We start from the raw sequence: 16,461 nt of genomic DNA, 5'->3' as shown, positions 1-16,461 counted from the left end.
CATTACACTGTGTGTGAACTTGAGCCTTATCAGCCTATATTTTATGTTTGTTTTCTTCACAGACATGTAAAAGCTCTGAAGCACATTGAGGAGGTAAGACTTTCAAACTGAATATCCTTTTGCCCCAGTATATGATGTTGGTGTTTCACTCCAAATGGTATGGAAATGATGTTCAAAAAGTAGTTCTCTGTTGATAGATGGTCATGTAGGAGGAGGAGGTGAGGAGGAGGTTGTTGCTCCCACTCTTTTCAGAAGAGAGTGAGAAAGAAATGAGTCTACTCCACCCCTCCCCCAAAACCTTAAGTTTAAGCACAGGTTTATCAGTGTTGTTGCAGTTAGGCAGACTTCCTCGATGTGACAACATCAGTTTGCAGCAGGTCTGTGTCAGAGTGTGACGCAGAACACACGCACCATGCCTTTGTACCAGGCATCCTCTCAGTGTGTCTGCTAGAAGGTGAGTACGTCAGGATGCCAGCTCTGTGATGTGAACGTGCCTCCAAGGAAGAGGTCAGCCGTATTCTTCTAGCACGGGTATTATTTAACAACACCTAACTTTCCCCACACACGAACATGTGGATGATATAGTGCAAGGACATTGTTTGAAGAATGGCGCCTCTCCATGCAGTTCAGGTTAATGTGTCTCATTTCAGTATATCATCATACATCCCTATAGCCCCTATATGGTCTAATTCTGTTTGCATACCGAATTCCCAGTGTCCTTTTCGAACCCATATTAAGAATCACCTGGGGATGGGGTCTACACTGCAAATAAGAGGCACCCTGAAATGAAAATATGTAAAAAACATGCAATTACTGTAAGTCCCCAGAGGGCTGTGTATAGCATGTGTTTGTTATGGGGGCTGTATTTGCCGGAGAGCATTAATACTTAAGACATGTCACAGCGGTCGTGTTTTTCCATTTGTTTTCATTAGCTCTCTGTTCCAGAGTGTGAAAACTAGCAGAGAGCCCGGGGGGGGGTTCTCAGGGTGAGTGACTGATCTGATGGGTGATGGACGCACACGGGAAGAGTCATGTCACCTCAGCTGTCAGAGGGTGACCTTCACATAGAACTTCTTTTACACATAGCCTCGTTCCTAAATCACAGAATTTGCACAATAATTTGAGCAGTGCAAAGTTGAAGGGAAATTATGCAATAATTTGCAAAGGAGGGGAATGCCCTTCAGCAAGGTGCATGGCCTCAGATGACTTTTAGTTTGTACACCGTGGCATAATTGGCTCATTTGAATATGAAAAAAGCTGTGGTCAATGGAATTTGTGCACGTTTTAACACAAAATAATGCTAATGTTATACAAGGCTCGACTTGTGTGGAGAGAATTTATTATCCCATAGACTATAGCTGTTCACATTTCTTTATATGGAACCTAGGTGGACTATCCAGCCCGCCATAACTGTAGGATAGCAAGTGAATTGCTGCGGTCATTTGTAGAATGCATGGTCAATTGCAGCATGAAAACATATTTTTTTCTGCACTGAAAAGGCAAATTAGTTGCTTTTATAATATTAATATGGTATACATATTTATATGGTATCGCTCAATTAGATGTAGTGTGTTAAGAAATGGATGCCATGAATCAAAGCCTGTGTTCAGCTGGGCAGAACAGTCCTGATTATCATCTCATGATGATGTCATTAAATAAATGATCTACCCTCCCCTCAGCTTGTCATACGTGGCTGTCGGGGAGCCATTCTCAGGCTGATATTAATCACGCCCAAACAACACAAGTTGGTACGGCACTCACTCTTAGAGATACAGGATACTGTAAGAGCAGCACACACCCCTTTAAGGAGAGCCCTATTATCTGATAATGGCAGAAAGACACTGTAGCAGAATTGATTGCCTTCTCAGCATTCCTGTGCTGAACTCTCGCTCTTTCTCCCTCTCTCTCTCTGTTTCTCCCTCTCATTCTGTCTCTCTTTCCTCTCTCTCTCTCTCTCTCTCTCTCTCTCTCTCTCTCTCTCTCGTCGCGTGCGCAGTGAGGAAAGCAGACCACCGGCAGAGCGGTTCAGGATAAAACACACAGCCTATTGTTCCATTGTTTGATACGGAATAACAAAAATACAAAGAATTTCCAGACCCTGTCCCCAAATGGGAAGTGAAGTTATGCTTTTTGTTGTTGTCCAGCAGGACTCTCGCAATAACAGGGCCGTACATGCAATCATCTGACCATTTTTTCCCCCTCTTCCTTAGAAATGATTTCGAGATTTATCAAGACCCTGCACTTTAGCGGGAACAGGATCAGCAGCACAGATCATCACAAATCTCAATCTGAAATCACCTGTTTGTCACAGAACAAAAAGTCGTGTTTCTGCACAATGTAAACACATCGCTTTTAATGAAAACATCTTTTATCAAGCTGCCCACGCTGGCTACTTCCCCCTTCATCCCTCTCTTCGGCTCTGACCGTCAATGGGTCCCAGTGCAGTTTACTTCCACTTCTTTGCTGAGACGTAAAGACTGACTGATGGTATGATTAGGATTATCCTCATAGGGGGAAATATGTTGTTGGCCATCTAGGCCACAGTTTCACACAGATCCTCCTTTATTTGTTTCCCAGCAGTAAAGTGGAGACAACAGACAACCATCTTGTCCCCATGGGAGCTACGCCGGGCCCATAAAGTAGCTGGGATGATACACAGTAGCAGTGACAAATTATGACTCAGTTGAAATCGATGACGATTGATTAATGTGAGATCCCAGGGTGGGCTGTCACCGGATTGTCTCACAGTGTGTATATCAGGATTCGTTTTTTTTATGTCAGCCAGCTCCGAAAAGTGAAATTGATCAGGTTCAAGCACACTGTCCTCTCAGACACATCAAGGCTTTGGGTTATTTATGGTGTTTTCAGAAATCTTTATCCACAGAGATATCTGAGGCCATTTTTGCACCTCAAACTAATTCATAAAGTTGACTTCTTTTATCTTCTGTCTTTTTTCTCCAAAACATTTGAAGCAGACAAATCCATTTTTACACCTGAAGATGAAAGTAAATATACTGCTCAGTCAAGGGCATCATACAAAGACTGTTTACTGTGTTAGTATACACTCATATTCCTCACTATTTACACCCTCTTATGTCCCACATGACCAGTGGTTCCTAGAGTCATCTTGGCATCAATGACTCACTGTTAAAAACTGACAGGTTAAAGGTGTGGTCCTTGATTCTAATGCCATTAATTTCAGCATACAATTCAGCTAATGGCTCCTCACGGTCCTCTAGCTGTCACCTTCAGCATTTGTGCTCAAAATAACTCTGTTATTTGTACACAGTCCTGGCTCTGTAAATGGGAAACAGATATAGATCAGACAGAGCCATAAACAATCCCAGCCAATCAACAGAGAGCTTCAGGAGCATGGAATGGAGTATGGATATAATATGATTGGCTATTGAGCTCAAATACCAACAAGCTTTCACGAAAACCTGAAACCGAACCGCGGACTTTGCCTTTAATACAAGAAACTGATATCTGGTACCAGCATGAACACCGCACCCTTTAGCATCTCTATCTCACACAGCTGGCACTGCTGCCTCCACCTGTGCGACCCAGCAGCACTCCCTAATGAGCACTAGCCTGGTGGAGCTCAGTGGGGGTTGGGAAGAAGAGAAATGAACAGTGCCGTGTAAGTCGGAGAGGTCAGGAGAGGTGTGTGATGATTCAGTAGGGCTGACACTCTATGAAATGGAGAGGCTTAGAGAGGGAATCGAATGAAGCTAGGGCTGGCCACTCTGCAACAGGAAAAGGCCCAGGAGAGGTTTGTGGTGATGCAGTTACTGTAAGGCTGGCATAGTGCAGAGAGCTCAGGACAGGTGGTTGCTGTTGCAGTAAGTCTGAGACTGGCTCTCTCAGGCAGGGTAAAGTCACGAGAGGTGTGTGTGTGTGGTGATATACTGAAAACTGAGTCAGAGGAGGTTTGTGCTGATGCAGTGACTCTAAAGATGGTACACGGGGGTGGAAGAGCAGGGTACAGTACGTCTGAAAATGGCCCTCTAAGGCACGGAGGGGGTCAGGAGAGGTGAGTAGTGTTGCAGTGATGCTAAGGCTGCAGGCGTTGCCTGTCTGTCTTCTCCTCTGCAGGACTTCAGGGAAGCCGTGGCGGCAGCAGTGGGGGAGGACGGGGAGCCTGCTCTGGATGAGGACGCGCTGGGCGAGATGCTGGGGCCCCTCCCAGACATCTACCAGCTACACTGCAGCATCCTCGCCGAGCTGGAGAAACGCATCTGCCAGTGGTGAGGGCTGCTGTCGTAACCCGTTTTTCCAATCAATAAACCATTAAGCAATAAAGTGTAAACGCACGTGAACACAGGTACAGCTGGTTTAGTGGCATACAAGTGGTTTCTTGCACATTCACATTTTTATCATCTCATATATCACACTGTCACATCATATAATGAGTTTCTAGCCATAAACATATGAAGTGAGATATGAGGTAGGCATGTAACAGAAAATGCTTTGCATTTAATGCTGTTTAGTAGATATTGCTTTTGTATGGTTCCACAAGGATAATTTAAACATACTGCTGACAGATGGAAACTCACAGAGACACCTTTTATCACCTTAATTAAATTAGATATATAAGTTAACGGACTGAGACCATCCTAATATTGACAGGATTAATACCAGTGTGCTACAGTGTCTGTACACAACAGTTTCATCTCACTTAATGCAATCAGAGGCTGTAGATCTTAGTGCAGCTATATAGAAAAGCCTTCGGTAAATACTTTACTTCCTGAGCAAATAATTGCAGCTTGCAGAAATAACTATGCACATGTTCTGATTTGCCACAATATATAGACATCTCCACAGTGCAAGCAAGCCTATCTTGAACTATGCATCACTGGCATGTATACACTTATTGTTTAGCATATACAAAACAATGGGGGAAAAATACACACAATTTACACTATCCTGTTCACCTGACAGTTGGTTTAATGACATTTTGCGAGTGAAGGTTGTGTATGTTTGCCTTACTTGCAATTTCAGACATCTTTGGGCCTAAGAGTCAGGCTCCGTTGCTGGTTCTGTTTCTTTGGGTATTGGAGTAAGCCTACTGGAGTCAGGCCCAGTTGCTGGTTCTGTTTCTTTGAGCACTGCAGCTCTGACTAGTCTGTGTCTGTGACAGGGAGGAGAGTCAGCAGGTGGTGGACGTCATCCTGACACGGCGTGCCGAGTTCACCGTGTTCACCGGCTACATCTCAGACTACGACCAACGCATGGCCCTCCTGGAGGAGAGCTGCACCCAGCACCCAGCCTTCTCTGGCATCGTCACAGAGTACCAGGTGAGGAGCAGCAGTGGCATTGCATTCTTTGAGAAGGGAAGCCCTTTTCCATCCAATTAGCTTTTGAAGGTGGTGGAAATTCTATGTTTCTCATTGAGTCTCACTAAATGCAATTTTGTTAACACACTGATTGTGGGCACTGCCTGAATACAGTGACAAATGCATATGAAGAAGGTACATTCATTTGATTTGGTCTGGCGTAATTCCTAGATTATAGAGCAATTGTATTGTAAAAGTGTTACCCCAAATGGTGTATGTTTTTTGAAAGAGGTGTTGTTTCCCTGCACAATGATTGCGATGATGATTGTGGAGGCGGTGGTGCCGTGAATGATCCCCTGATTCATTCCTGAGCACATCGCAGATGCAGAGGTGACTCGGAATAAGGAGAAAACAATAGAGATGCGGTTATGGATTTCCCATATCCACTCAGGCCTCCGAGTCCCTGCAGAGATGAATCAATGGCTGTTGATCTGGCTGGCTGAGGTCACCTTATATATATGTGTGAGGACCTCCTCTTATGCGCTCATCTGATAATGAAGTCAGCTGTCTGGGTGGCGTGGATGCTTTCCACTGGACTGGTGGGCTATAACATATTATTTGAAATCTCTGCTGACCTTTTCTGTTGTCAGTTAATAGAAATCCACCTGCCCTTTGTTTATTGTTTACCGCTCATTAGGTCACAGCAGCCCAAAATGGGGGCAAGGGCCACCCACTGTTTCAGTAATCCATGCATATTTATGAGTGAACGATCCCAAAACTCTTTTTTTTTCTAATTTTTAAAAAAATCTGATGCCGATTGGTTGCCACACTGACTTGCGTGTTTCCGCCGCGATTAGATTCTCAACCCGACAAGGGGCCAACTGTCTCAGATCATAAATATTCATTAACATCTGGCTCTCCGCATTGCTTCAGTGTAGCCCCGGCTATGGATGAGCTTCCCTGAGGAACTCTGGGAATGAATGGTGAAAGCCTAGTGTGTGGAAACAGCTGATTTGGCCTCGGTAACCCCCCCTACACACACACACACACACACACACACACACACACACACACACACACACACACATTCACACACGCACACACATGCATCCCCACCCCATTCTACCCAGACTGTGATGCTGTCACATCCCCTATTAGGTTACTAGCACTGGCTCTGCTCATATGTCTGTTTCTATCAGCCAAAAACTCGCCTGCACACACCACTTTTTCCAGGAGTGTTTTCCCATGTCGGAGTAAGTCTTGGCTATGGATCTTGGCTCAGCGGTCTCTGCCAAGATGGCCTGCTTGTCTGCCATTTGACTATCTTTTGGAGGATCCAATGAACACAGTCCACATTCCAGAGATTCCTTAGGACACATCTGCTTGTCTTTTTGGCCTGCAGCTGCCTCTATGATATGAGTAAGATGAAATGATGTTCAGGACCTATACAGATATATAGAAACATATAGAGAAAATAAACTGTACATGATGTTATTGTGTAAAAGGCCCAGTAGTCCAGTACTTTGGATGAACCATTATGTGACAGCGCTATCTGAGATACACTATACCTCATATCTCATCACAAATGTGATATTCATTCATCATTCATTCTTGAACACGCATGCACGCACACTTACCACCACAATCCTTCCTCCTCTCCCATAAACTTACAAACACACAAACACACACACACACACACACACACACACACACACACACACACACACACACACACAGACTCTTTCCCTTACACGCACACACACACATTCTCCCTCCCTCACACACACACACACATCCATACATCCACATCCACACACATATGAGGTTCAGGCCGGGTTGATTTATGTAGTGGACTTTGGGAAGATCCATGGGGTGAGTGGGATGTGACCCTTACAGTAATGAAAGGGATGGAGACGTCAGCGAGAGCAGAGGAGCTCAAAGGTCAGAACTGCATAAGTGATCAGGCAGCCACCCCCCCCCCCCCCCCCCTCAGCCCCAGATTACACTTAACCCCACCCATCAATCACCCTCCAGCCTCTCGCTCACACTCCTCTCCACTGTAATCAGCAGCCTCGAAGGTCCCCTCTTATAAGTCCCTATTCCTCTGATTCCAGTGGAGTTCTCTAAAGAGGAAACCGAGCTGAGGCAGCATCCCCTCATCTGATCGAGAGACTCTGATAAGAGCATGTCACTACAGAACATTGTAGCTCACCTCAACAACCTTTTTGAAATACAGTAACAACCTTCCCACCTCTCCACCAACCCACCAACTCAATTTAATTACTCAATTTAATGTAACAACATATTAAACATCATATTATACCTCAATTTCCCTGGGTTTCTGTGATCAGTGACCTCTGTTTTCCTCTTTTGTTTTCCAGTGATATCGTATGTGTATGAACACTGGAGTGTTGTAGTGCAAGGGGCTATTTATTTAGTAGGGCGCTGTAGTTGAAGTGTAATTTCATTGCGGAGGTGTGGGTGGCAGAGATGAAGAGGCTCCAGTGGATGATCAGATCACTACTCGATCCTGATAGGATTAAAGCCTCCTCTGCTCCAGCGCTGTTTACTCTGTTTACACGGCACGTGTGTGTGAAGAGGCGAGACAGAGGCGAGAGAGGGGGGGGTTAGGGGGCAAGAGCAGGGCAGCTACGTGGTTTTGGTTATTTTTGTGTTACGGCTTTTTTTTTGTGTGTGTGTTACGGAGTAAGGGTGTGTGTTAGTGTGTGTGTGTTCGTTTGTGTGTTGTGCACACGAGTCTCATCGCAGGAATCCTTCAGTTTATCTCTGAGCATGTGCTGACTTCTGGGAATAGTGGAGTATCAATTACAGAGAATCTGGTGGGAGTGTATGTGTGTGTGTGTGCGTGTGTGTGTGTGTGTGTGTGTGTGTGTGTGTGTGTGTGTGTGCGCGTGTGTGTGTGTGTGTGTGTGTGTGTGTGTGCGTGTGTGTGTGTGAGTGTACATGTGTGTGTGTGTGTGTGTGTGTGTGTGCGTGTGTGTGTGTGAGTGTACATGTGTGTGTGTGTGTGTGTGCATGTGCGTGTGTGCATGTGTGTATGTGTATGTGTCTGTGTGTGCATGTGTGTTTGTGCGTGCGTGTGTGTATATGTGTGTGTCTTTTAGCTAATTCTGCAGGTGGACGGCGCAAGATAAAGAGAGAACAAGATGGTAAGGGATCCAGATCTGGCACAGGGGCAATGAGGCAGAGAAAAGCTAATTAGCAGAGCAGGCTTCTCTTACAACCCCCCACCAATTAAAGGGGCGCGCCGCGCACAGACAGAGACTCAGCTGAACGTGACTGTGATTTGTTAGAGCCGCCTCGCCTCCCCTGGCACCAGCCGACAGCTCCTCTTCTCTCGGACGAGTGCGTGCGGAGTGTCGGCTCCGGCGCCGGGCACAGCCAAGTCTCCTCCTCAGCACAAATGTCGATCGGATTACGATTTAGCACCCAGAGTCCGTCCAGAGCGCCAACCACTCACCACTGAGAGGGGTTTTAACAACGTGATTAGCTCATTGTTTTTTGGGGGGGGTGTGTAAATCACGGATGCCCTTACAGACACCTGGCACACACAAATAGCGATGATGATGTGAGATAATGCAGAGGGATGGGTCGCCTCAAACCAGCTGCCCTTGTGGCAAGAAAGTGTCTGTGTATGATTGTGCAATCAATCAATCACATTTTATTTACTGTGTTAGTAGTGGAGTACATATTCATATTCTCAACTACTTCAGCAAGGACACAATGAAAATGTAAGAAAGAGAGAGAGAGAGAGAGAGAGAGGGGGGGGGGGAGTGTTATGAAAGGCAGGAAAGAAGAGTGTTGGGAAGAGTCTTGAGGGACTGCTGCTGTGTCAGGTGAGTGGCCGTGACCAGGCTGGGTTTAAGGAGCGTTGTTATGTCATGTCCCCAGCTGTGAAGAGTCTGGAAATGTTTTTAGAATCCCGCCAGTCTGAAGGCCACTACTGCCCCTGTGGAGAGAACGTGTCAGTATGATTATGCGTCTGTATTTTTGCCTAGTTTAGTATTTATTCTGTTGTTAGTGTGAACATGCGTGTGACCGGTGTAATAAACGCATTACAGGGCTGTTAGTGCTAACCTCTACACTGGGCCCCTTTCACACAGCCTGAGGGGGTTAATGAGCGAGGAGGAGACGAGGAGGAGACGAGAGGAGATGGAGAGATGGAGAGATGGAGCCTCTCCCACAGAGCTGTATCCCGCTGGCATGATGAAGGAGTCTCCCTCCTCTCTTTTCCTCTCCCATTTCTCTCTCTCCTCATTGGTCTCTCTCTCTCTCTCTCTCTCTCTCCATCTCTCGTTATCAGTCTCTCTCTCTCACTCCCTCTCTCTCTACGTCTCCCTCTGCCTCTCTCCATCTGTCTCTCTGTCCGGTCGGGAGACAGCCTGCAGTGCTGGTTATCTCAGTGCCCAGTTATCACACTCGCTATGTTGCCCCTCAGCTCGGGGGCTCCATCACCTTGAATAAAGTCTTGTCAAAGTCAATTAGCACCTGATTGATTTTTCCCTTTTTTTTGGTTCATTCCGCTCTCTTATTCTTTGTGATGATGATATAACTGTGGAGCAGAGAGTTAGATTTCTTTTGTCTAGGGGGTACATGCTGAGGCATGAAGAAGCAGGCTTTCTTAATAACCTTCCAAGGTTATCTCATCGTCTTCCTTTTGTCTGTTATGACATTGAACAGTATAATGGTGGTCAAGGTGACTTGGTAGTCACCTTTCCTCTTCACAAATGCAGTTTGTTCAGTGTTTCTTTGTTGTGTCTGTGTGTTTGTGTGTGTGTGTGTGTGTGTGTGTGTGTGTCGGTGTGTGTGTCGGTGTGTGTGCACGTGTGCGTGTACATGTATGTGTGTTACCATGCACACGTGTAAGAACTGTAGAATGGTATGTGAGTGTATTCATGGGTATTGACGTTATTGGCATTATTGATGCGTTGTGTTGTTTGTTTGTGTGCGCTTTGAGCAGGTGCAGAATGGCGAGGGCGTGCAGGTGCCCCTGAAGCATCAGCTGCTGCAGGTCATTGTGCGGGTGCTGCAGTATCGCATGCTCCTCACAGGTATACAAAGGCCTTTACCATTAAGTACTTGACTGTACATTTTTCCTGTTATGTTGAAGGTGTGTTTAGGGAAAGAATTTTAATGGAAATAAATCTTCAGAAATCTTGACATTGAATACCTTTCTACTTCGGGTTTACATTGTATCATCCACTTCCTAAGCTTGCAGAGTTTTTAATTTGTTTCCTTTTTATTTGTATTTATTTTATGTTGATAATTTGCTACCAAGATAACAACAATTTGCTGTCTGATACAAACTGTGTTGAATTGATACAGTTCTGTATTTCTGCTGGTTTGGTCATTTTGTTTGTCTGTTTCTCTGTATCTCCTCAGACTACCTAAACAATCTCTCTCCGGACTCCAAAGAGTATGAAGACACTCAAGGTACTGTCAATGCTCTTTATTTTCTGTGGCCAGTTGAATTAAAGCCACATTACAAACCACATTACAATACACAGGCCGGCCAGTGGCTCTGTCCATGGGAGGTGTTGTACAGTGAGATATTTATCAGGCAACAGCCAAGGCGCAGCCGTCCCAGAACAATGTGTTTTTCTCTGCGTGTGTATTAACTGCACTTTAACCCCTTTCCTCCCATTCTCCTCCTGCCATCAGCTGCCCTGGTAATTGTGTCAGAGGTGGCAGACCAGGCCAATGATAGTCTCAAACAAGGGGTGAGTTGTGTGTGTGTGTGTGTGTGTGTGTGTGTGTGTGTGTGTGTGTGTGTGTGTGTGTGTGTGTGTGTGTGTGAGTGTGAGTGAGTGAGTGAGATAGAGAAAGAGAGAGAGAGAGAGAGAGAGAGAGAGAGAGGGGGGAGTTTATAGAAATGAAATGTGTTATCTTGAGAGAGTATGCATTCGTGTTTGTGTGAGAGGGAGGGTTGTGTTGTTGCCTTCCCCTCAGACTACAGAGGTGTATTGTGGTTGGTAATTAGCTCAGAGAGGACAGTCTATCAGCTCAGACTGGGTTTGGCAATGGGGTGATACGGGCCAGGGCGAGGAAAGATGATGTCATCAAAAGATCCCAGGTGTTTGGTAACAAAGAGAGCAGTGTGAGGAGAAGATGTGGCTCACACAGAGGAGCACACATGCTCCCCAAACCACCCCTCCCAACACCTACATACACACACACACACACACACACACACACACACACACACACACACACACACACACACACGCACGCACACACACACACACACACACACACACCCTCTCTCAATAACAGACACACACACAGTCCCTCTTGCACTTACAAACAAGCTGGTAAACACTCGCTCCCTCTGTTGCACAAAGAGTCTGTAGTCTCATTTTCACACAAACACAAGAGGCAAACACATTCTGTCTCTCTCTCACTCACACAAACATACAGACACACACAAAAGAAATCACACATGTAAACACACAGGCGTGCGCACACACACACACACACACACACACACACACACACACACACACACACACGTACACACACAAACAGACAGACACAGGATCCCTCTATCTCTGTTGCTCCTATTCATTTCCTACCAGCTCTTCCTTTTCCGTCTCCCTCCCACTCATTCACAGACAAACAACAGACATTTTCATACTCTTCCTCATGTGTACCATCTCTAACCTTGTCTTTCTCCCTCTCTCTCTTGCTCTCTGTGAAACACACACACACACACACACACACACACACACACACACACACACACACACACACAGGAGAACCTGCTGCGTCTGGTCCACATTGAGTACAGCGTCCGTGGGAAGAGGGACCTGCTGCAGCCTGGGAGGGTAAGCTGCCTGCAACTATGTGTAAAAGTTTTCTATTATGCTTATGTTAACTAATTTTTATTTTATTGTATTATTATAGTTAGTTTCTAATATGTTGGCACTCTGAGATTCTTCTGAATGAAGAGTGCGTTACAAATAAAATGAATTATTATTATTATAACTAAAAGCCATCAAGGCCCCACATAAATAAAGAGAGCTGAGAGCTGAAAGCACTGCTGGCACAACTGGCCTTGGCTCACTCTGGCCCTTTCCTGTCTGTCTCAGGTGTTTGTGAAGGAAGGCACGCTGATGAAGGTTTCCCGCAAGAGCCGACAGCCGAGGCATCTGTTTCTGGTAAATGCCCTTCAGGTGTCACCAATACTGCACTCATTAAACACAGTAACCATTTGGAACACCACTTCTTAAACACAAGAACCATTTGGAACACCATTCATTAAACACCGTAACCATTTGGAACACCACTTCTCAAACACAATAACCATTTGGAATACCGCTTTTTAAACACAATAACCCTTTGGCAAACCAGTTATTATACACCATAACTGTTTGGAAAACCACTTATTATACACCATAACTGTTTGGAAAACCACTTATTACACACCATATCCATTTGGAAGACCACTTCTTAAACACAATAACCATTTGGAATACCATTTTTTGAACACAATAACCCTTTGGCAAACCAGTTATTATACACCATAACTGTTTGGAAGACCACTTCTTAAACACCATAACCATATTAGGCTGTAGTATTATGTGATCTGCATCAAGAAACAATGATTCCCTACAGCCACAACACAATACAACTAGTTTCATGAATCATGATATGGGCTGATTGCTAGTTCTTCCTGTCATTGGCCAGTCCCTCAGCCCAGATCCGAACACTTGTGTGCCCACGTCTCCAAACCTTTCCTCTCTGTCACACGGAGACAGAGGGTTGAGGTGGAAACTTGGCCCGTCTTCTCGGGGACTCCTGCTCGCGTTTCGGGCCAAACAGACTGTTGATACGAGTGTGGTGGCAGGGGCCTGGAGGGAGACTCCTGCGCCGTATCAGCTGAGCTGAGCTGAGAGGGTGGGGGTGGGGGGGGGGGGGGGGGACACAAGGCCAGAGGGCCAGACCCCACCCTGCGGAGGCCTCCTCCTCTGCAAGCTTGTTTTTCAGGACTGGGCTTCCTCACAGGATGTTTGGTGTGGGTCAGTGGATGCCGGCTTCCTGTGCTGGGGCTGCTCAGAGAGGGGCTGTGAAGGCCAGCCCAGTGCAGAGCATCGCAGAGCAGCAGAAACAAAATGGAGGCTCCATGTGTAAATAGCTTAGTGTTAAGGAGATATGTTGTTTTATTTGTTCAAGGTTTGCTCAAAATGTCAAAGATATTTACAATTAACCTCTTTGGCATACGCTTTTATCACAGGGTCTTACAGTGAGGGCACACATTTTTTATCAGCTCTTGTGCTCCCAGGGAAGTGACCTCATGACTTTGGCAGTGCTAAAATCATGTTCTTCCATTTTTTTGGTCTTGGGAACACAGAACACTTCTCTTATGTAATGTGTAGTAAACATTGCTATCAGGTCATGTTTTCATTCCTCCTTGCTACTCGATGTGACGACACCGGCCAAATAGTGGAGCGTCGTTAAAAAGACAACACTTTCATTGAGCGCAGCTAGCCAAATCAAACAAAAACATGGGCGAACATAGTATGGGTCGCAGGTGTGTGTATCTGTGGGTGGGGGCCTGGTGGTGTCAGGAGTGTGTATCTTTGCACAGCCCGGTTGTGTGCTTTAGGATAGGGTCTGGTGCTGTCAGCCAGCCGCCTTATTGACGCTGTGGGGGGGGGGGGGGGGGGGGAGCAACAGGCCTGGCTTCTCACAAACACTCTCAAACGCCATCCGCTCACACTATCAGCCTATCATGACACAACACACACACACACAAACACACACACACACACAAACACACATGGGCACATACACACATGCACATGCACACACACACACACACACACACACACACACACACACACACACACACATGAGCACACAGGATATAGAGCATACATGAACACATGTTTGGCCAAACACAAACACACACACACACACACACACAGGAAGCTTTGCTTTAGCTGGCTCTGATATGCTCTGTCAAAGAGACAAAGGAGGTTAGGGTGTTTTCTTGGATGTGGGGGGAAGGGGCTAGTCAGTGGAAAGCTCAGCGTGTTCTTCTCCTCCGTCTTCCGTGTCTTTACTCCTCTGTTTCTTTTCTTCTCAACTGTCCTCTTCCACATCTCTCTGTCCTTAGAGTCAGCCCCCCCTCTCTTATTCCTCAGATCTCTGTCCCCTCTCTCTAAGCCTCTCTCCTTCTTTTAAGTCCCCCTCACCCTTATTTCTCTGTGGCTTTATCTGTCTGTGTTCTCATAGCTGTGATGGATGTCCCAGGGGAAGTGGATATGAGCGATGTGTCAGGGACTAACACTGGCCCAGACTCTGGTGAAGTGACGCGCCCACCCTTTGGAAAATATATGGCTGGCGAAGGCAGGTAGAATCTATGGGCCCAATAACTAACGCTGGCTAGAGACACACACTCATAGAGCCATCCCTCACGTGCGGTGACGCCAGAGGGCCTTTCTGCCATTATGGCCGACTATCATCTCAGCCTTCCAGGAAAGAAAGAGAGAGGGGGGGGGGGGGACGCAGGGAGAAGAGTAGAACACAGTAGCATACTGTAACTGGGTTAAAGTGAAGCATCTGAGTGAAGACGCAGCTTGGCAGATAGCGTCAGAGGGAGTGTTCTAAAACAGAAAGAGGATTACAGCTGGATGAGTGATCTTTCCAGGTGGCACTGGAAATGAGGGACGGATACATGAATAGAGTGAGAAAGAGCGAGATAGAGATGCGGAGGCAGAGGTATAGAAAGGGAGAGGCCGAGACTGAGAGAGCAAAACAGGCAGAGCGGGTACAGAAAGAGAGAGAGAGAGGGAAAGAGAGAGAGATTGAGTCTGAAAGAGAACATCTTTGGTCAGGGGCAGCAGTAGAACTGGAGGCAGAGGGAGCGGACCGACCGATGAGCTGTTTGCTGAATGGGCGTCGGGCCAGTGGGAAGGCCAGGGTCAGGGTGCGGCACTCGTGTGTGTTTTTTGTGGTGATGTTGTTGTTGTTGTTGGTGTTGACCCTGCGGCTGCCTTTCGCTGCTCCCACCGCCGGGCCGTGAAGCCCCCGCCCAGAGGCTTTCTCTCTCTCAAGGATGTGAATTCCTGGATGCTGCCCCCGTGAACCGCGCAAGGCCAGCGCACACACACAGAGATGTGTGTGCAATGATGTCACCGCTTTTGTTTGACTAAATCCAGCGGCACAAACACAATGCTTCTTTTTGTCTTTCTGTCACGTGCCTCTGAGGCTCCCAAAACACTTGTTGCCGGATATGCAAATTCAAACAAATGCTGTCAGCTGGTTGTTTTGGTGAAGCCGGTCCTGTTGTTTTGAACTGCACTGGGTTAGTTATTTTGCACTGCCGGTTTGTTGCTCTAAGAATGACCACACTCATATGCATAACATGTCTCTGAGGTGGATTGGGGATTCCCAAGCCTCAGGGTGTTTTTTAAATGATACTGCTGCCCCCGTGTGGTAGAAAATGGACCTGCGTGTGCATTGTCTTCAATATAATAATATAACTTAATGCAATGTAATGTAGTGTAATAATATAATATATATATACATAATATAATATATTATAAAATAATATAATAGTAATCTATCAGGAGACATTTAGCCAGTTTAGTTGTGCTTGGGTGGTGACGTAAGTACGTAATTACTTTAATACAGATCTTTACCTCCCCACCTTCTCACTCTTCTGCAGATGAATGATGTGATGCTGTACACCTATCCCCAGCAGGACGGCAAGTACAGGCTCAAGAACACCCTCCCTCTAAGCGGAATGAAGGTGATTGCTGCGGCACAACAGGCTTCAGTCTCTTCTTCTCTCTCTCTCTCTTTCCCTTTGTCTGTGTGCTTACAGTGTTCTCTCTGTTCTTGTAGATCAGTAAACCCGTCATAGAGAATGTGCTGAACACCCTTCGGATTGAGGTCTCAGATGTGACCATCACCCTGTCTGCCAGGTGAGTGGGTCGCCCAGCACTGGGGACGTCTCCTGTGTTCGTCCCTGCCTTAATGCGGAGTCTGTATGAGTCTTTTTGTTATATAATATAGGTATGAATGACATTCATCATTGTGGTTTTTATTTATCTGTAATACTGTGGGAGAAGTAATAACAGCAACAAGCAACAAAAGTTGTCTTACTTGGTGGTATTATTGGTCTTAAAAACTATGAGTCATATAATGTTGAAGAATG

The 16,461-nt window shown here is 46.1% G+C and overlaps 1 protein-coding gene across 6 annotated transcripts in view; it reads left to right on the top strand.

The window, feature by feature from the left end:
* Window positions 1-16,461, top strand: part of fgd5a (FYVE, RhoGEF and PH domain containing 5a) — a 52,625-nt gene that overhangs the window by 29,055 nt on the left and 7,109 nt on the right. For all 6 annotated transcript variants that reach the window (XM_031567460.2, XM_031567457.2, XM_031567458.2 and 3 more), the window contains 10 exons: window positions 63-93; window positions 4,096-4,247; window positions 5,141-5,297; window positions 10,258-10,348; window positions 10,680-10,730; window positions 10,959-11,017; window positions 12,050-12,121; window positions 12,386-12,454; window positions 15,970-16,053; window positions 16,149-16,228. In XM_031567460.2, the coding sequence (XP_031423320.1) occupies window positions 63-93; window positions 4,096-4,247; window positions 5,141-5,297; window positions 10,258-10,348; window positions 10,680-10,730; window positions 10,959-11,017; window positions 12,050-12,121; window positions 12,386-12,454; window positions 15,970-16,053; window positions 16,149-16,228 (846 nt within the window). The remainder of the gene's footprint in view (window positions 1-62; window positions 94-4,095; window positions 4,248-5,140; window positions 5,298-10,257; window positions 10,349-10,679; window positions 10,731-10,958; window positions 11,018-12,049; window positions 12,122-12,385; window positions 12,455-15,969; window positions 16,054-16,148; window positions 16,229-16,461) is intronic.

Source organism: Clupea harengus, chromosome 5 (genome assembly GCF_900700415.2).
Source record: "Clupea harengus chromosome 5, Ch_v2.0.2, whole genome shotgun sequence".
Classification (NCBI taxonomy): domain Eukaryota; kingdom Metazoa; phylum Chordata; class Actinopteri; order Clupeiformes; family Clupeidae; genus Clupea; species Clupea harengus.
Note: the sequence above shows the minus strand (reverse complement) of the source record. Positions and strands in the feature narration are given on the sequence as shown.